Source organism: Cetorhinus maximus, chromosome 4 (genome assembly GCF_964194155.1).
Source record: "Cetorhinus maximus chromosome 4, sCetMax3.hap1.1, whole genome shotgun sequence".
NCBI classification, from domain to species: domain Eukaryota; kingdom Metazoa; phylum Chordata; class Chondrichthyes; order Lamniformes; family Cetorhinidae; genus Cetorhinus; species Cetorhinus maximus.
In genome coordinates, this window is record NC_135882.1 from 164,242,354 (window position 1) to 164,256,463 (window position 14,110).

A 14,110-nucleotide genomic window follows, 5' to 3' on the forward strand; every position below is an offset into this window, starting at 1 on the left:
TTTCAACCGTTGATTAAAAAAAGACTTTTAAAACTCATTTTTAACATGTCCCTGCTCTCAGCGAAGGGGCCACATCAGGGGACACGTTTTCCTTATTTTTCTCGTCTTTAATTTTCATGTCAGAAATCTTCAACTCCCGAAGGCAGCGCCGTGCCTTCAGGGAGCTTTCAGCGAGCGCAACCCCCACCCCAACGCATGCGCTGACTTTCACGCTTGCCCTCCTCCGCACCCCACACCCTTACCCAGGCAGTGCTGAGCGTTTCAGTGCACGATTGACGCTGGCTGCCCGTTAGTTGGCCAGCCAGCGTGAAATCGCAGTCGGGGCCCGATCGCGGGCGGCGGTCGGTTTTGTGGCTGCTCCCAGGCCTGCCCGGCGTGCCTGCCTGATGAGGCAAAAATCCTGCCCGTAGAGTTTGATGCACACGTGTAGTTGCTGCTGCTGCCTTGTAAATAAAGTTCAGCGTTTCCACCAAGAAAAGTGGCCTGGAAAATCACCTCTATAACAGTTGCACACTTGTTTTTACAAAACATATATATGACCAAAATTACCAGAATAATTTACATGCTAAAAAATTTTCCTTAATCCCAATATGTGTTTAACAAAAATATCATCATTTGACACGAAGTAATGAAAAGAACAATATTTTTCTTCTTCCTACATAGTTTCAATTAATCTCTCTGCTTCTTTCTCTTCCTGTTCTTCCATTTCCATTAGCCTGGCTCTGCTCTCTCCACATCTCTGACTGTGTCAAGCCTGAACTTCGACTTTGACTATCAATTCCACTTAATGATGAAGAGTTCTGGTGAAGAGTCATACGGACTCGAAACGTTAACTCTGTCTTCCTTTCCACAGATGCTGTCAGACCTGCTGAGTTTGTCCAGCAATTTTTGTTTTTGTTTCAGATTTCCAGCATCCGCAGTATTTTGCTTTTATTTCCACTTAATGGTTGGGACTGTGACATTGATTGGTTTCCATAATTAAAGAACCTGACTCATTTTGCTGTGCTTGTGGATTCTGTGATACTGGCAAAGCTTTCAGTTTTGTTGTGACTTTCACTGTCTTTCTGATTTTCACTTAGGACTGTAGGAGGAACGTTAATTTTAGGAGTTTTCTCAAGCTCTCCCTTTGTTAGATTTCCTCTTTCGAGCAAATGATCTACTGATAGATCCAGTCTTCACTAGATATTTGATTTCACCTAGACTCTTTACAACAATTCCAATCACCTACTTCTCATTATCACTTTGGTGGTTTTTCACCATGACTTTCTGACCAACACTGAACTCTCTGGGCAGAATTTTCTGCCTGTCGGGTGGGTGGGCCCGACCCAATCACCGGTGGGCGGGGAGCCGATCCCCGCCGGAGAAGCGGGCCGCACCACCATTTTATGTGGGTGGGCCAATTAAGGCCCGCCCAGCGTGATGTCCGGCAGGAAGAGTGTGGGCCGGTTGGGATTCCCCAAAAGCGAGAGTGCACTCTTTCGCGCATGCGCACGAAAGAGCATACATCTCCCTGAGGCTAAGTGCAGCCTCAGGGAGATCGCTTCCACTTTGAAAAAGATTAAAAATTAGAAAAAAAAATTGGCTAACATGTTCCCCTCATGTGGCAATGTCACATGCGATGGGACATGTTCACAATTTACACTATAACTTAATTAAACTTTTTAAAACCCTGCATGAAACCTCATCCCGCCGCTGGATGAGGTTTCATGTTTTATCTATTGCCCGCCGGGGCTCCTGGCCTGCCCGCCAATCTTAAGGTTAGATGGACACGTCCTTTAATTGTTTAAATGATCCTCAATTGGCCATTGACAGGTTGGTGGGCCTGCAGCTGATTTTGCTGCGCCCCCACCTTCCTGAAAATTTAAATGGGGCGGGATGACGTTGGGGGTTCCACCTAACATCATCCCGTGTTGGCGAGCGGGCCCCGCCCCCTGCTTGCAGATGGCAAAATTCTGCTGTCTAAGTTTCATGCCTCGCGCATCATGACTCAATATTACTTTGTCTTGCTTTTCTCTTACTTTGCTGTTGGCACCAAGCTTAAGCGATTAAACCTTGTCCTAGGAGTGTGTTTACACATTAATTTGTAAGGTGAGCAACCTGTGGCAGACTGTGGGGCTATTTTGTAAGAGAACAGGAAATTGTCTAGCCTGTGTCAAAGAGAAACTTGGAAATTACTGCCTAGCTTGTCACCTAGTAAATACTTCTGCAAAGACCTCTTCACAATCTGTACTACTTCTTTCTGCAGTGCCATTCAATGCTGGGTGCTCTGGTGATATGTGGGTGCGTTTGATTCCATTCTTGCTCAGGAATATTTCAAACTGTTCTGAAGTAAACAGTAGACTATTATCTGACACCAACATCTCTGGCAACCCATAAATTGCAAACTAATTCTCAGAATCTCAAAACTTTTACCATTTGTGGTACTGGGCACAGATTCAACATGTACCCACTTCCATTCGTTATCGACCAAAACAAAGTACTCTTTCCCTTCCAGTTCAAAGAAATCAACATGTTCTCGTTCCCGCGGTTTTCTTGTGTTTGACCATGGATTGAAAGGAACCTTGGTTGAACCATTTCTCATTCTGAAGCACTCTTCACAACTTCTCACCAACTCTCCAATATCTCTACCTATCTTTGGGTACCAAAAATCACTTCTTGCTACTGCCTTCAAACAGAGTATCCCTGTGTGTTCTTGATGAAGTTCCTTTAACAATCTGTCTCTGAGCCTTGGTGGAATAATGACTCTTAAACCCCATAGGAGACAGCCTTGATCTACACTCAGTTCATTTCCACGTGTGAACTACTCCCGCAATTTCTCATCACCACACTCTTTAATCCAGCCATTCATGACATAATTGGGCAATTTACTGAGCGTGATGCTCAGTAAATGATGCTCAGTTGTGATATCCTAGAGAGTTTCTTCACTAATTTCTCTGGCAGACACTGGAATGTCATTTATGGATGTAAAGTAATTCACAGGTAATTCAGTGGCTAGAAATGAATCAGTCTTCATGGGAAATCCCGAAAGAATGTCTACATTTGCATGTTCTGCTGATTTACAATTTTTAAATCATGCTGCTGGGCCATCAAAATCAATGCTCATCTCTGAAGCTGTGCTGCCGCTAGAGATGACACTCCCTTCCTTGAACCAAATGTGATCATAAGGGCAACCTCAAAAGCATCTGGCTCCATCACATTTACTTTACCTTCATCTCCTAGTTTATTTATTTTTAGTCAACGTATAACCTTCATTTGTAATTACTCTTTGTTAGGGTCAAGAGCATTTAGGGATGGGTAATAAGTGCTGGCCTAGCCAGCGACGCTCACATCCTGTAAATGAATCAAAAAAAGATTTCCCCCCATTGTCTCCAAAAATGCCTTCAGGGCTATTTTTCTCCTTATGTACTGTTGTGACTCATTGTGTATCTGAACGTGGAACAATCTTTCAAAGTGCTCAAACTTCCTCAAATTCAACTCAAGGGGTTCCAAAAATGTGTCACAATGTTCTTCAGCCCTTAATTCCTCAAATGAAATGAAAAAGAAAATTCCATCCCAGCCTCATCACCATCTTTCTGTTGTGTATTGCACTGGGAATGTGGCTTCACAGTAGATGGCCATTATTGAACTTAAGGTTGGCTGGAGCTGTCAACCTCTGAAACTGCATAGCTTCACCTGACTGGTGCTAGTATTCACCCCCCCCGCCCCCCAACCCCCCCCACCACTCTCTTGAAGTTGGGGGTCTTGTAAATAAAGTTCAATGTTTCCACCAAGAAAAGTTGCCTGGAAAATCACCTCTATAACAGTTGCACACTTGTTTTTACAAAACATATATAGGACCAAAATTATCAGAATAATTTACATGCTAAAACATTTTCCCTAATACCAATATGTGTTTAACAAAAATATCATCATTTGACATGAAGTAATGAAAAGAACAATATTTTTCTTCTTCCTCCATAGTTTCAATTAATCTCTCTGCTTCTTTCTCTTCCTGTTCCTCCATTTCCATTAGCCTGGCTCTGCTCTCTCCACATCTCTGACTGTGTCAAGCCTGAACTTCGACTATCAATTCCACTTAATGATGAAGAGTTCTGGTGAAGAGTCATACGGACTCGAAACATTAACTCTGTCTTCCTTTCCACAGATGCTGTCAGACCTGCTGAGTTTGTCCAGCAATTTTTGTTTTTGTCTCAGATTTCCAGCATCCGCAGTATTTTGCTTTTATTTCCACTTAATGGTTGGGACTGTGACATTGATTGATTTCCGTAATTAAAGAACCTGACTCATTTTGCTGTGCTTGTGGATTCTGTGATACTGGCAAAGCTTTCAGTTTTGTTGTGACGTTCACTGTCTTTCTGATTTTCACTTAGGACTGTAGGAGGAACGTTAATTTTAGGAGTTTTCTCAAGCTCTCCCTTTGTCAGATTTCCTCTTTCGAGCAAATGATCTACTGATAGATCCAGTCTTCACTAGATATTTGATTTCACCTAGACTCTTTACAGCAATTCCAATCACCTACTTCTCATTATCACTTTGGTGGTTTTTCACCATGACTTTCTGACCAACACTGAACTCTCTGGGCAGAATTTTCTGCCTATCGGGCAGATGGGGAGCCGATCCCCGCCAGCGAAGCGGGCAGCACCGCCATTTTAAGTGGGCGGGCCAATTAAGGCCCGCCCAGCGTGATGTCTGGCGGGAAGCGCTATGCACTTCCTGTGCGGGTGGGGGGGGGGGCTTCCCTAAAAGCGAGAGTGCACTCTTTTGCGCATGCGCACGAAAGAGTGTACATCTCTCTGAGGCTAAGTGCAGCCTCAGGGAGATTGCTTCCACTTTGAAAAAGATTAAAAATTAGAAAAAAAAATTCGCTATCCTGTCCCCCTCATGTGACAATGTCACATGGGATGGGACATGTTCACAATTTACACTATAACTTTATTAAACTTTTTAAAACCCTGCATGAAACCTCATCCCGCCTAGCTTGTCACCTAGTAAATACTTCTGCAAAGATCTCTTCACAATCTGTACTACTTCTTTCTGCAGTGTCATTCAATGCTGGGTGCTCTGGTGATATTTGGGTGCGTTTGACTCCATTCTTACTCAGGAATATTTCAAACTGTTCTGAAGTAAACAGTAGACTATTATCTGATACCAACATCTCTGGCAACCCATAAATTGCAAACTGATTCTCAGAATCTCAAAACTTTTACCATTTGTAATATTGGGCACAGATTCAACATGTACCCACTTCCATTCGTTATTGACCAAAACAAAGTACTCTTTCCCTTCCAGTTCAAAGAAATCAACATGTTCTCGTTCCCGCGGTTTTCTTGTGTTTGACCATGGATTGAAAGGAACCTTGGTTGAACCATTTCTCATTCTGAAACACTCTTCACAACTTCTCACCAACTCTTCAATATCTCTACCTATCTTTGGGTACCAAAAATCACTTCTTGCTACTGCCTTCAAACAGAGTATCCCTGTGTGCTCTTGATGAAGTTCCTTTAACAATCTGTCTCTGAGCCTTGGTGGAATAATGACTCTTAAACCCCATAGGAGACAGCCTTGATCTACACTCAGTTCATTTCCACGTGTGAACTACTCCTGCAATTTCTCATCACCACACTCTTTAATCCAGCCATTCATGACATAATTGGGCAATTTACTGAGCGTGATGCTCAGTAAATGATGCTCAGTTGTGATATCCTAGAGAGTTTCTTCACTAATTTCTCTGGCAGACACTGGAATGTCATTTATGGATGTAAAGTAATTCACAGGTAATTCAGTGGCTAGAAATGAATCAGTCTTCATGGGAAATCCTGAAAGAATGTCTACATTTGCATGTTCTACTGATTTACAATTTTTAAATCATACATCTGGGTCATCAAAATCAATGCTCATCTCTGAAGCTGTGCTGCCGCTGGAGATGACACTCCCTTCCTTGAACCAAATGTGATCATAAGGGCCATCTCAAACGCATCTGGCTCCATCACATTTACTTTACCTTCATCTCCTAGTTTATTTACTTTTAGTCAACGTATAACCTTCATTTGTAATTACTCTTTGTTAGGGTCAAGAGCAATTTAGGGATGGGTAATAAATGCTGGCCTAGCCAGTGACGCTCACATCCCGTAAATGAATCAAAAAAAGATTTCCCCCCATTGTCTCCAAAAATGCCTTCAGGGCTATTTTTCTCCTTATGTACTGTTGTGACTCATTGTGTATCTGAACGTGGAACAATCTTTCAAATTGCTCAAACGTCCTCAAATTCAACTCTAGGGGTTCCAAAAATGCGTCACAATGTTCTTCAGCCCTTAATTCCTCAAATGAAATGTAAAAGAAAATTCCATCCCAGCCTCATCACCATCTTTCTGTTGTGTATTGCACTGAGAATGTGGCTTCACAGTAGATGGCCATTATTGAACTTAAGGTTGGCTGGAGCTGTCAACCTCTGAAACTGCATAGCTTCACCTGACTGGTGCTAGTATTCACCCCCCCCGCCCCCCAACCCCCCCCACCACTCTCTTGAAGTTGGGGGTCTTGTAAATAAAGTTCAATGTTTCCACCAAGAAAAGTTGCCTGGAAAATCACCTCTATAACAGTTGCACATTTGTTTTTACAAAACATATATAGGACCAAAATTATCAGAATAATTTACATGCTAAAACATTTTCCCTAATACCAATATGTGTTTAACAAAAATATCATCATTTGACATGAAGTAATGAAAAGAACAATATTTTTCTTCTTCCTACATAGTTTCAATTAATCTCTCTGCTTCTTTCTCTTCCTGTTCCTCCATTTCCATTAGCCTGGCTCTGCTCTCTCCACATCTCTGACTGTGTCAACCCTGAACTTCGACTATCAATTCCACTTAATGATGAAGAGTTCTGATGAAGAGTCATACGGACTCGAAACATTAACTCTGTCTTCCTTTCCACAGATGCTGTCAGACCTGCTGAGTTTGTCCAGCAATTTTTGTTTTTGTCTCAGATTTCCAGCATCCGCAGTATTTTGCTTTTATTTCCACTTAATGGTTGGGACTGTGACATTGATTGGTTTCCATAATTAAAGAACCTGACTCATTTTGCTGTGCTTGTGGATTCTGTGATAGTGGCAAAGCTTTCAGTTTTGTTGTGACGTTCACTGTCTTTCTGATTTTCACTTAGGACTGTAGGAGGAACGTTAATTTTAGGAGTTTTCTCAAGCTCTCCCTTTGTCAGATTTCCTCTTTCGAGCAAATGATCTACTGATAGATCCAGTCTTCACTAGATATTTGATTTCACCTAGACTCTTTACAACAATTCCAATCACATACTTCTCATTATCACTTTGGTGGTTTTTCACCATGACTTTCTGACCAACACTGAACTCTCTGGGCAGAATTTTCTGCCTATCGGGCAGATGGGGAGCCGATCCCCGCCAGCGAAGCGGGCAGCACCGCCATTTTAAGTGGGCGGGCCAATTAAGGCCCGCCCAGCGTGATGTCTGGCGGGAAGCGCTATGCACTTCCTGTGCGGGTTGGGGGGGGGCTTCCCTAAAAGCGAGAGTGCACTCTTTTGCGCATGCGCACGAAAGAGTGTACATCTCTCTGAGGCTAAGTGCAGCCTCAGGGAGATTGCTTCCACTTTGAAAAAGATTAAAAATTAGAAAAAAAAATTCGCTATCCTGTCCCCCTCATGTGACAATGTCACATGGGATGGGACATGTTCACAATTTACACTATAACTTTATTAAACTTTTTAAAACCCTGCATGAAACCTCATCCCGCCTAGCTTGTCACCTAGTAAATACTTCTGCAAAGATCTCTTCACAATCTGTACTACTTCTTTCTGCAGTGTCATTCAATGCTGGGTGCTCTGGTGATAGTTGGGTGCGTTTGACTCCATTCTTACTCAGGAATATTTCAAACTGTTCTGAAGTAAACAGTAGACTATTATCTGATACCAACATCTCTGGCAACCCATAAATTGCAAACTGATTCTCAGAATCTCAAAACTTTTACCATTTGTAATATTGGGCACAGATTCAACATGTACCCACTTCCATTCGTTATTGACCAAAACAAAGTACTCTTTCCCTTCCAGTTCAAAGAAATCAACATGTTCTCGTTCCCGCGGTTTTCTTGTGTTTGACCATGGATTGAAAGGAACCTTGGTTGAACCATTTCTCATTCTGAAACACTCTTCACAACTTCTCACCAACTCTTCAATATCTCTACCTATCTTTGGGTACCAAAAATCACTTCTTGCTACTGCCTTCAAACAGAGTATCCCTGTGTGCTCTTGATGAAGTTCCTTTAACAATCTGTCTCTGAGCCTTGGTGGAATAATGACTCTTAAACCCCATAGCAGACAGCCTTGATCTACACTCAGTTCATTTCCACGTGTGAACTACTCCTGCAATTTCTCATCACCACACCCTTTAATCCAGACATTCATGACATAATTGGGCAATTTACTGAGCGTGATGCTCAGTTAATGATGCTCAGTTGTGATATCCTAGAGAGTTTCTTCACTAATTTCTCTGGCAGACACTGGAATGTTATTTATGGATGTAAAGTAATTCACAGGTAATTCAGTGGCTAGAAATGAATCAGTCTTCATGAGAAATCCCGAAAGAATGCCTACATTTGCATGTTCTGCTGATTTACAATTTTTAAATCATGCTGCTGGGCCATCAAAATCAATCCTCATCTCTGAAGCTGTGCTGCCGCTGGAGATGACACTCCCTTCCTTGAACCAAATAAGGGCCATCTCAAACGCATCTGGCTCCATCACATTTACTTTACCTTAATCTCCTAGTTTATTTACTTTTAGTCAATGTATAACCTTCATTTGTAATTACTCTTTGTTAGGGTCAAGAGCATTTAGGGATGGGTAATAAGTGCTGGCCTAGCCAGCGACGCTCACATCCTGTAAATGAATCAAAAAAAGATTTCCTCCCATTGTCTCCAAATCTGCCTTCAGGGCTATTTTTCTCCTTATGTACTGTTGTGACTCATTGTGTATCTGAACGTGGAACAATCTTCCAAATTGCTCAAACTTCCTCAAACTCAACTCTCGGGGTTCCAAAAATGTGTCACAATGTTTTTCAGCCCTTAATTTCTCAAATGAAATGTAAAAGAAAATTCCATCCCAGCCTCATCACCATCTTTCTGTTGTGTATTGCACTGGGAGTGTGGCTTCACAGTAGGTAGCCATTATTGAACAACTTTATTTACACCACATGGACTGCAGCAGTTCAAAAATGCAGCTTACCAGCATCTTCCCAAGGGCAATTAGGGATGGGTAATAAATGCTGACCTAGCCAGCAACGTCCACATCCCATGAATGAATTTTTTAAAAATCTCCTCAACAGAGAGAGTAATATAACAAAATGCTCAGCTATTACAATATGTTACACTTTGCCTTTTCTTTTTCTGACCTGGAACTCTTTGGTGTTGACACTTGTGCTGGATTTAATGGCTGCCGTGGTGGTGGTGGCCCTGTCCACCAACCAGAAAGCTGGAGGCAAACCCATCATGGCCATTTTTGATAGCCCCAATATGATTGCATGGCAGTCAGGTATTTAAGGGCAGAGGCCCCGCCTTCAGGAGCTGCTGGCCAATCAGAGAGTTGGCAAGTCTTCAGTCCCAGCTGTATCACCAGGTGTGGTGGCCACTGCTGGTACTGCAGCTACCCTGGGCCAGCAGCAATGGATGATGTTTCGGAACGGAGGTACGTTTGTGGGGCTTGCTGAGTCTAGGTAGGCAGGTCCCGGCAACAGGCAGGGATGTTTGTTGTGGAGGGCAGGGTTTTTATTTCAGTGCTACCACACCCTTGTCAATATTTAGCCCTTCTGGGTCACAGGGTGCCTGGTTAGGAGGGCCCCTGAGCCCACAGAGAAACAGCCGGGTTTGACTGGGTGGCCCAGAACCGCCCCCCACCCCTCATGTGGCATACCGCCCTTACCAGTGTCGGTGGACGAGGCTCATGAGTGACCATTAATTGGCCATTTGAGGGCCTCAATTAGCCTCCAGACAGGAAGGAAGGCTGTCTTTGTCCTGCTCCATCCCTAACTTAATTGAGCTCTCCGCTCTTTACCTTCCCTCACAATTCTACGGTCCTCAGCACCTCCCAGCCTGCCCTTGTATGTGGAATTAAATTCCACCCCGTATTTCAGCATGTGGAAAAGTATTTTATTTCCAGCATTGACCTGACTCCCTCCGTTTGGGCATACAGATAGAATCGTAGAATCCTACTGCGCTGAAGGAGGCCATTCCACCCATTTTTTTCTGTGCCAGCCCTTTTGAAAGTGCTATCCCAGTTAGTCTGACCCCGTCTTGCTTTTTCCTCATATCCCTGCAAACGTTTTCACCTTCGAGTATATATCCAATTTTCCTTTGAAAATTGCCAATTGAATCTTACTCCACCACCCGATCAGATAGGATCATCCAGCAAAAAACAAAACCCACCTCCCACGGTGTGGTTGAGAAATGTGTAAATTTTGTCTGTATGAATCATAATGTCAGATATTTTCGGAAAAGAAAAATTATTATTGTTCTGATTATTACTTTCCTAACAGTTTGTTTACTTCAAATTCTTTTGACGCTGTTGGGGATGACGCCTTCCTTGGTCTTTCTCAACTCGAGTACCTGTAAGTAGGTGACAAATCTAGACATGTTCATGCTGCGTAATATTGACTATGATTAATATGCGAGTACTGAAACACGAATCTTCCACCTAGGTTTGTAGAAAACAACAAGGTCCAGTCCATCTCAAGGTATGCTTTTCGAGGGCTCAAGTCTCTCATTCACTTGTAAGTATATCCTTTCTTACTCGACATAACCTATACATTTAACACAGCATATGACCCCCATACCTTAACGACAACTGTTCTCAAGGAAAAGTAGTAAACAATTATGAAATCGTAATGAAAGCCAATAATGTCTCATGTTGTGTGTTGTGCTGAAATCAATATATTTGATAGCATCCTATCTAAATAGTCCCATCGCTTCTTTGATCGTGCCTACAATTTATTGCCTATAACCCTGTATGTGAACCACCATCTACTTTCATGCGACCGCTTTGCATTTCTAATTTCCCCGTTGGCATTCCTTTCAATTTTTTAAATATTTCAGTTCCAGCAACCCCTTATCTAGCACATGCTTTTTCAATGTCCATAAGTGTGGCGGATGTGGAATAGATGAATGATTTCAAAAGGAAATGGGATGGGCACTTGAGGGAAATACAGTTACAGGGCTACAGTGATAGAGCGGGGGAATGGGACTGGCTTGACTGCTCTACAGAGAGCTGGCATTGACTCGATGGGCTGAATGGCTTCCTTCTGTGTTCTATGATCTGTGGGTTATTACATAAGCTGTAATGTAGACAGGATACAATATATAAACTTAATACAATACTCACGACAATATAAAATGTTATCTAAATGTTACACAGAATTACATAGAACTTACAGCGCAGAAACAGGCCATTTGACCCAACCACTCTCTGCCAGTGTTTATACTCCAAATAGAGTCATGAGGTCAGTTAGTGCAGTTGGCTGGATGGCTGGAGTATAATGCAGAATGATGCCAATGGTGCAGATTCAATCCCTGTGCTGGTTGTGGTAGTTCATGAAGGTCCACCTCCTGTCTTGCCCATGCTTGAATTGTTCATTCAGAGAGCTGTGGAGACATGATGGGCTGAATGGCTCCTTCTGTGCTGCAATAATTCTGTGATATAACCAATTGTCTCTCTGTAATAGAAAGAGAAGCCTTTGGTCCTTTGTGGACTTTGGCTAGTTACTTCCTTCAATTTATAGAGTCATTTATGGCGCAGAAGGAGGCCATTTGGCCCAATGAGTACATGCTGGCTCTCTGCAGAGCAACCCAGTTAGTCCTACTCCTCTGCTCGGTCCCTGTAGTAGCTTTATTTCCTTCAAGTGCCCATCCAATTTCCTTTCGAGATTATTGATTGTTTCCACCCTCGTGGGCAGTGAGTTCCAGGTCATTACCGCTCACTGTGTATAAACTTTCTTCGTCACATTCACCCCAATTTCTTGTCCAAAACTTTAAACCTGTATCCCCTAGTCTTTGTACTATCAAATAACGTGAACAGTTTTCCTTGCCTACCTGTCATAATTTGTACATCTCAATTAAATCTCCCTTCAATCTCCTTTGCTCCAAGAGGAACAATGTCAACCTCTCCAACCTAACCTTGCAACAGAAACCCCCCCATCCCTGGAACCATTCTGATCATTTTTTTTTGCACCTTCTCATCCTTCCTAAAGTGTTGTGACCTGCTAACCAAAAGCTTTATAAAGGTTCAGCATACTTGCTTCTGTACTCAACACCATGAACCTTGTCCCACCTTACTTCATCCAACTCCAACAGTATAACTCCCTATTCTTTTATGTACTTAGCTTCCCCCTAAATACATCTATAGACTTTTTTCCTTTATTCTTTCCTGGGATGTGGGCATCGCTGGCAAGGCCATCTTTTGTTGCCCATCGCTAATTGCATTTGAACTGAGTGGCTTGTTAGGTCATTTCAAAAGGCAGTTAAGACTGGGTCTCAAATCACATGTTGGCTAGATCGGGTACAGATTGCCTTACTGAAGCAGATGGGTTTTTACAACAATCGATGATCGTTGTCATAGTCACCATTACTGAGACTAACTTTATATTCCAGATTTTTTAACTGAATTTAAATTCCACCAGCTGCCGTGGTGGGATTTGAATCCATGTCCCAGGGCATTAGCTTGGGTGTCTGGATTTCTAACCCAGTGACATTACCACTACGCTACCATCTTCCCATAAGGGTTATTGAAGTTGTTCACCTGAAATTTCCATGGTGGTTCTCTGGGAAAGATCGCGGAACATTTGGAGAAATGGCATGGGTGGCTAAAAAAAAAAAATGCCAGTTTATACAATTTTTCTGGAATTTCGACTATTCCACTGCCAAAGTTGTAAAGGGAGATTGGAAAACCCCACAGAAATTCTCCCCTCTTGTGATTTAAACCATAATTATATGTGAGTGTTTGTTTTCCAGAGGGAGGCAGCATAATGTGTACCATTACAGGAGGACATTAATACAATTACAGAATGGGTAAATAATTGGCAAACGAAGTTCAACACAGATAAATATGAAGTAGAATAGGGAGGTGACTGATTACTTGGAAGATGCAAGTCTAGGTTGGATGGCGGAGTACAAATACATCAATAACTAAACGTTATGATACAGATTAGCAAGACCATAAAAACTAGGCTTTATTTCCTAGAGGGACAGAATTGATAATAGGGAAGTTATGTACCTGTAACGATCCTTGGTTGTAGCCATGCTTAGAGTGGTGTGTGCTGTTCTGATTGCCATATTATAAAAAGGATATAGAGGCACTGGAGAGGGTGCAGAGAAGATTTACAAGGAATAATAACAGAAAGGGGGCCGGTTAGCTCATTAGGCCAGAGGGCTAAATGGGGTTCAGAATAATGCCAATAGCATGGGTATGATTCCCGTTCCAATTGAGGTAGACGTGGGGCTTGCCTCTTTGCACTGCTCTGTAGTAAAATCACGGCATAAGCTGTGGTTCAGCCACACTCAAATAATCTAGGATGCTGCCTGGAGAAGAAGAAGAACATCAGAAATGCATGGGTATACACATCAGGAAAAGATTTACTGGGCTGGGTCTCTATTCTCTTGAAAAAAGAAGAATGAGGGGTAACCTTTAGGTCTTTAAAATTATTAAAGGTTTTGACAGAGCAGACGCAGAGAAAATGTTTTCTTTTGTGGGAAAGAGCATAACTAGATTATAGAGCATTAATTATAAGATAGTCATGAAAAAATCCAACAGGGAATTCAGAAGAGGCTTCTTACCCAAAGAATGGTGAAATGTGGAACTTGCTATCGGAGTGGTTAAAGCAAACAGTATAGATGCATTTAAGGGGAAGCTAGACAAATATTTGAGGGAGAAGAGAATTGAGAGTTACGGTGATAAATTTAGGTGAAGAAAGATGGGTGGAGGTGCAGGTTGAGCATAAATGCGGCATGGACTGTTTGGGCTGAATGGCCTGTTTTTGTACTGGGTAATCCTGTTTGTCTGGTTCAACTCTCCTTGGTTTGGAATACAGCCCA

The 14,110-nt window shown here is 42.4% G+C and overlaps 1 protein-coding gene across 1 annotated transcript in view; it reads left to right on the forward strand.

Moving 5' to 3' along the window:
- The window catches only part of LOC144680002 (leucine-rich glioma-inactivated protein 1-like), a 66,957-nt gene that overhangs the window by 31,172 nt on the left and 21,675 nt on the right, over positions 1–14,110 (forward strand). The window contains exons 3-4 of the mRNA XM_078541075.1: positions 10,564–10,635; positions 10,726–10,797. Coding sequence (XP_078397201.1) covers positions 10,564–10,635; positions 10,726–10,797 — 144 coding nt within the window. The remainder of the gene's footprint in view (positions 1–10,563; positions 10,636–10,725; positions 10,798–14,110) is intronic.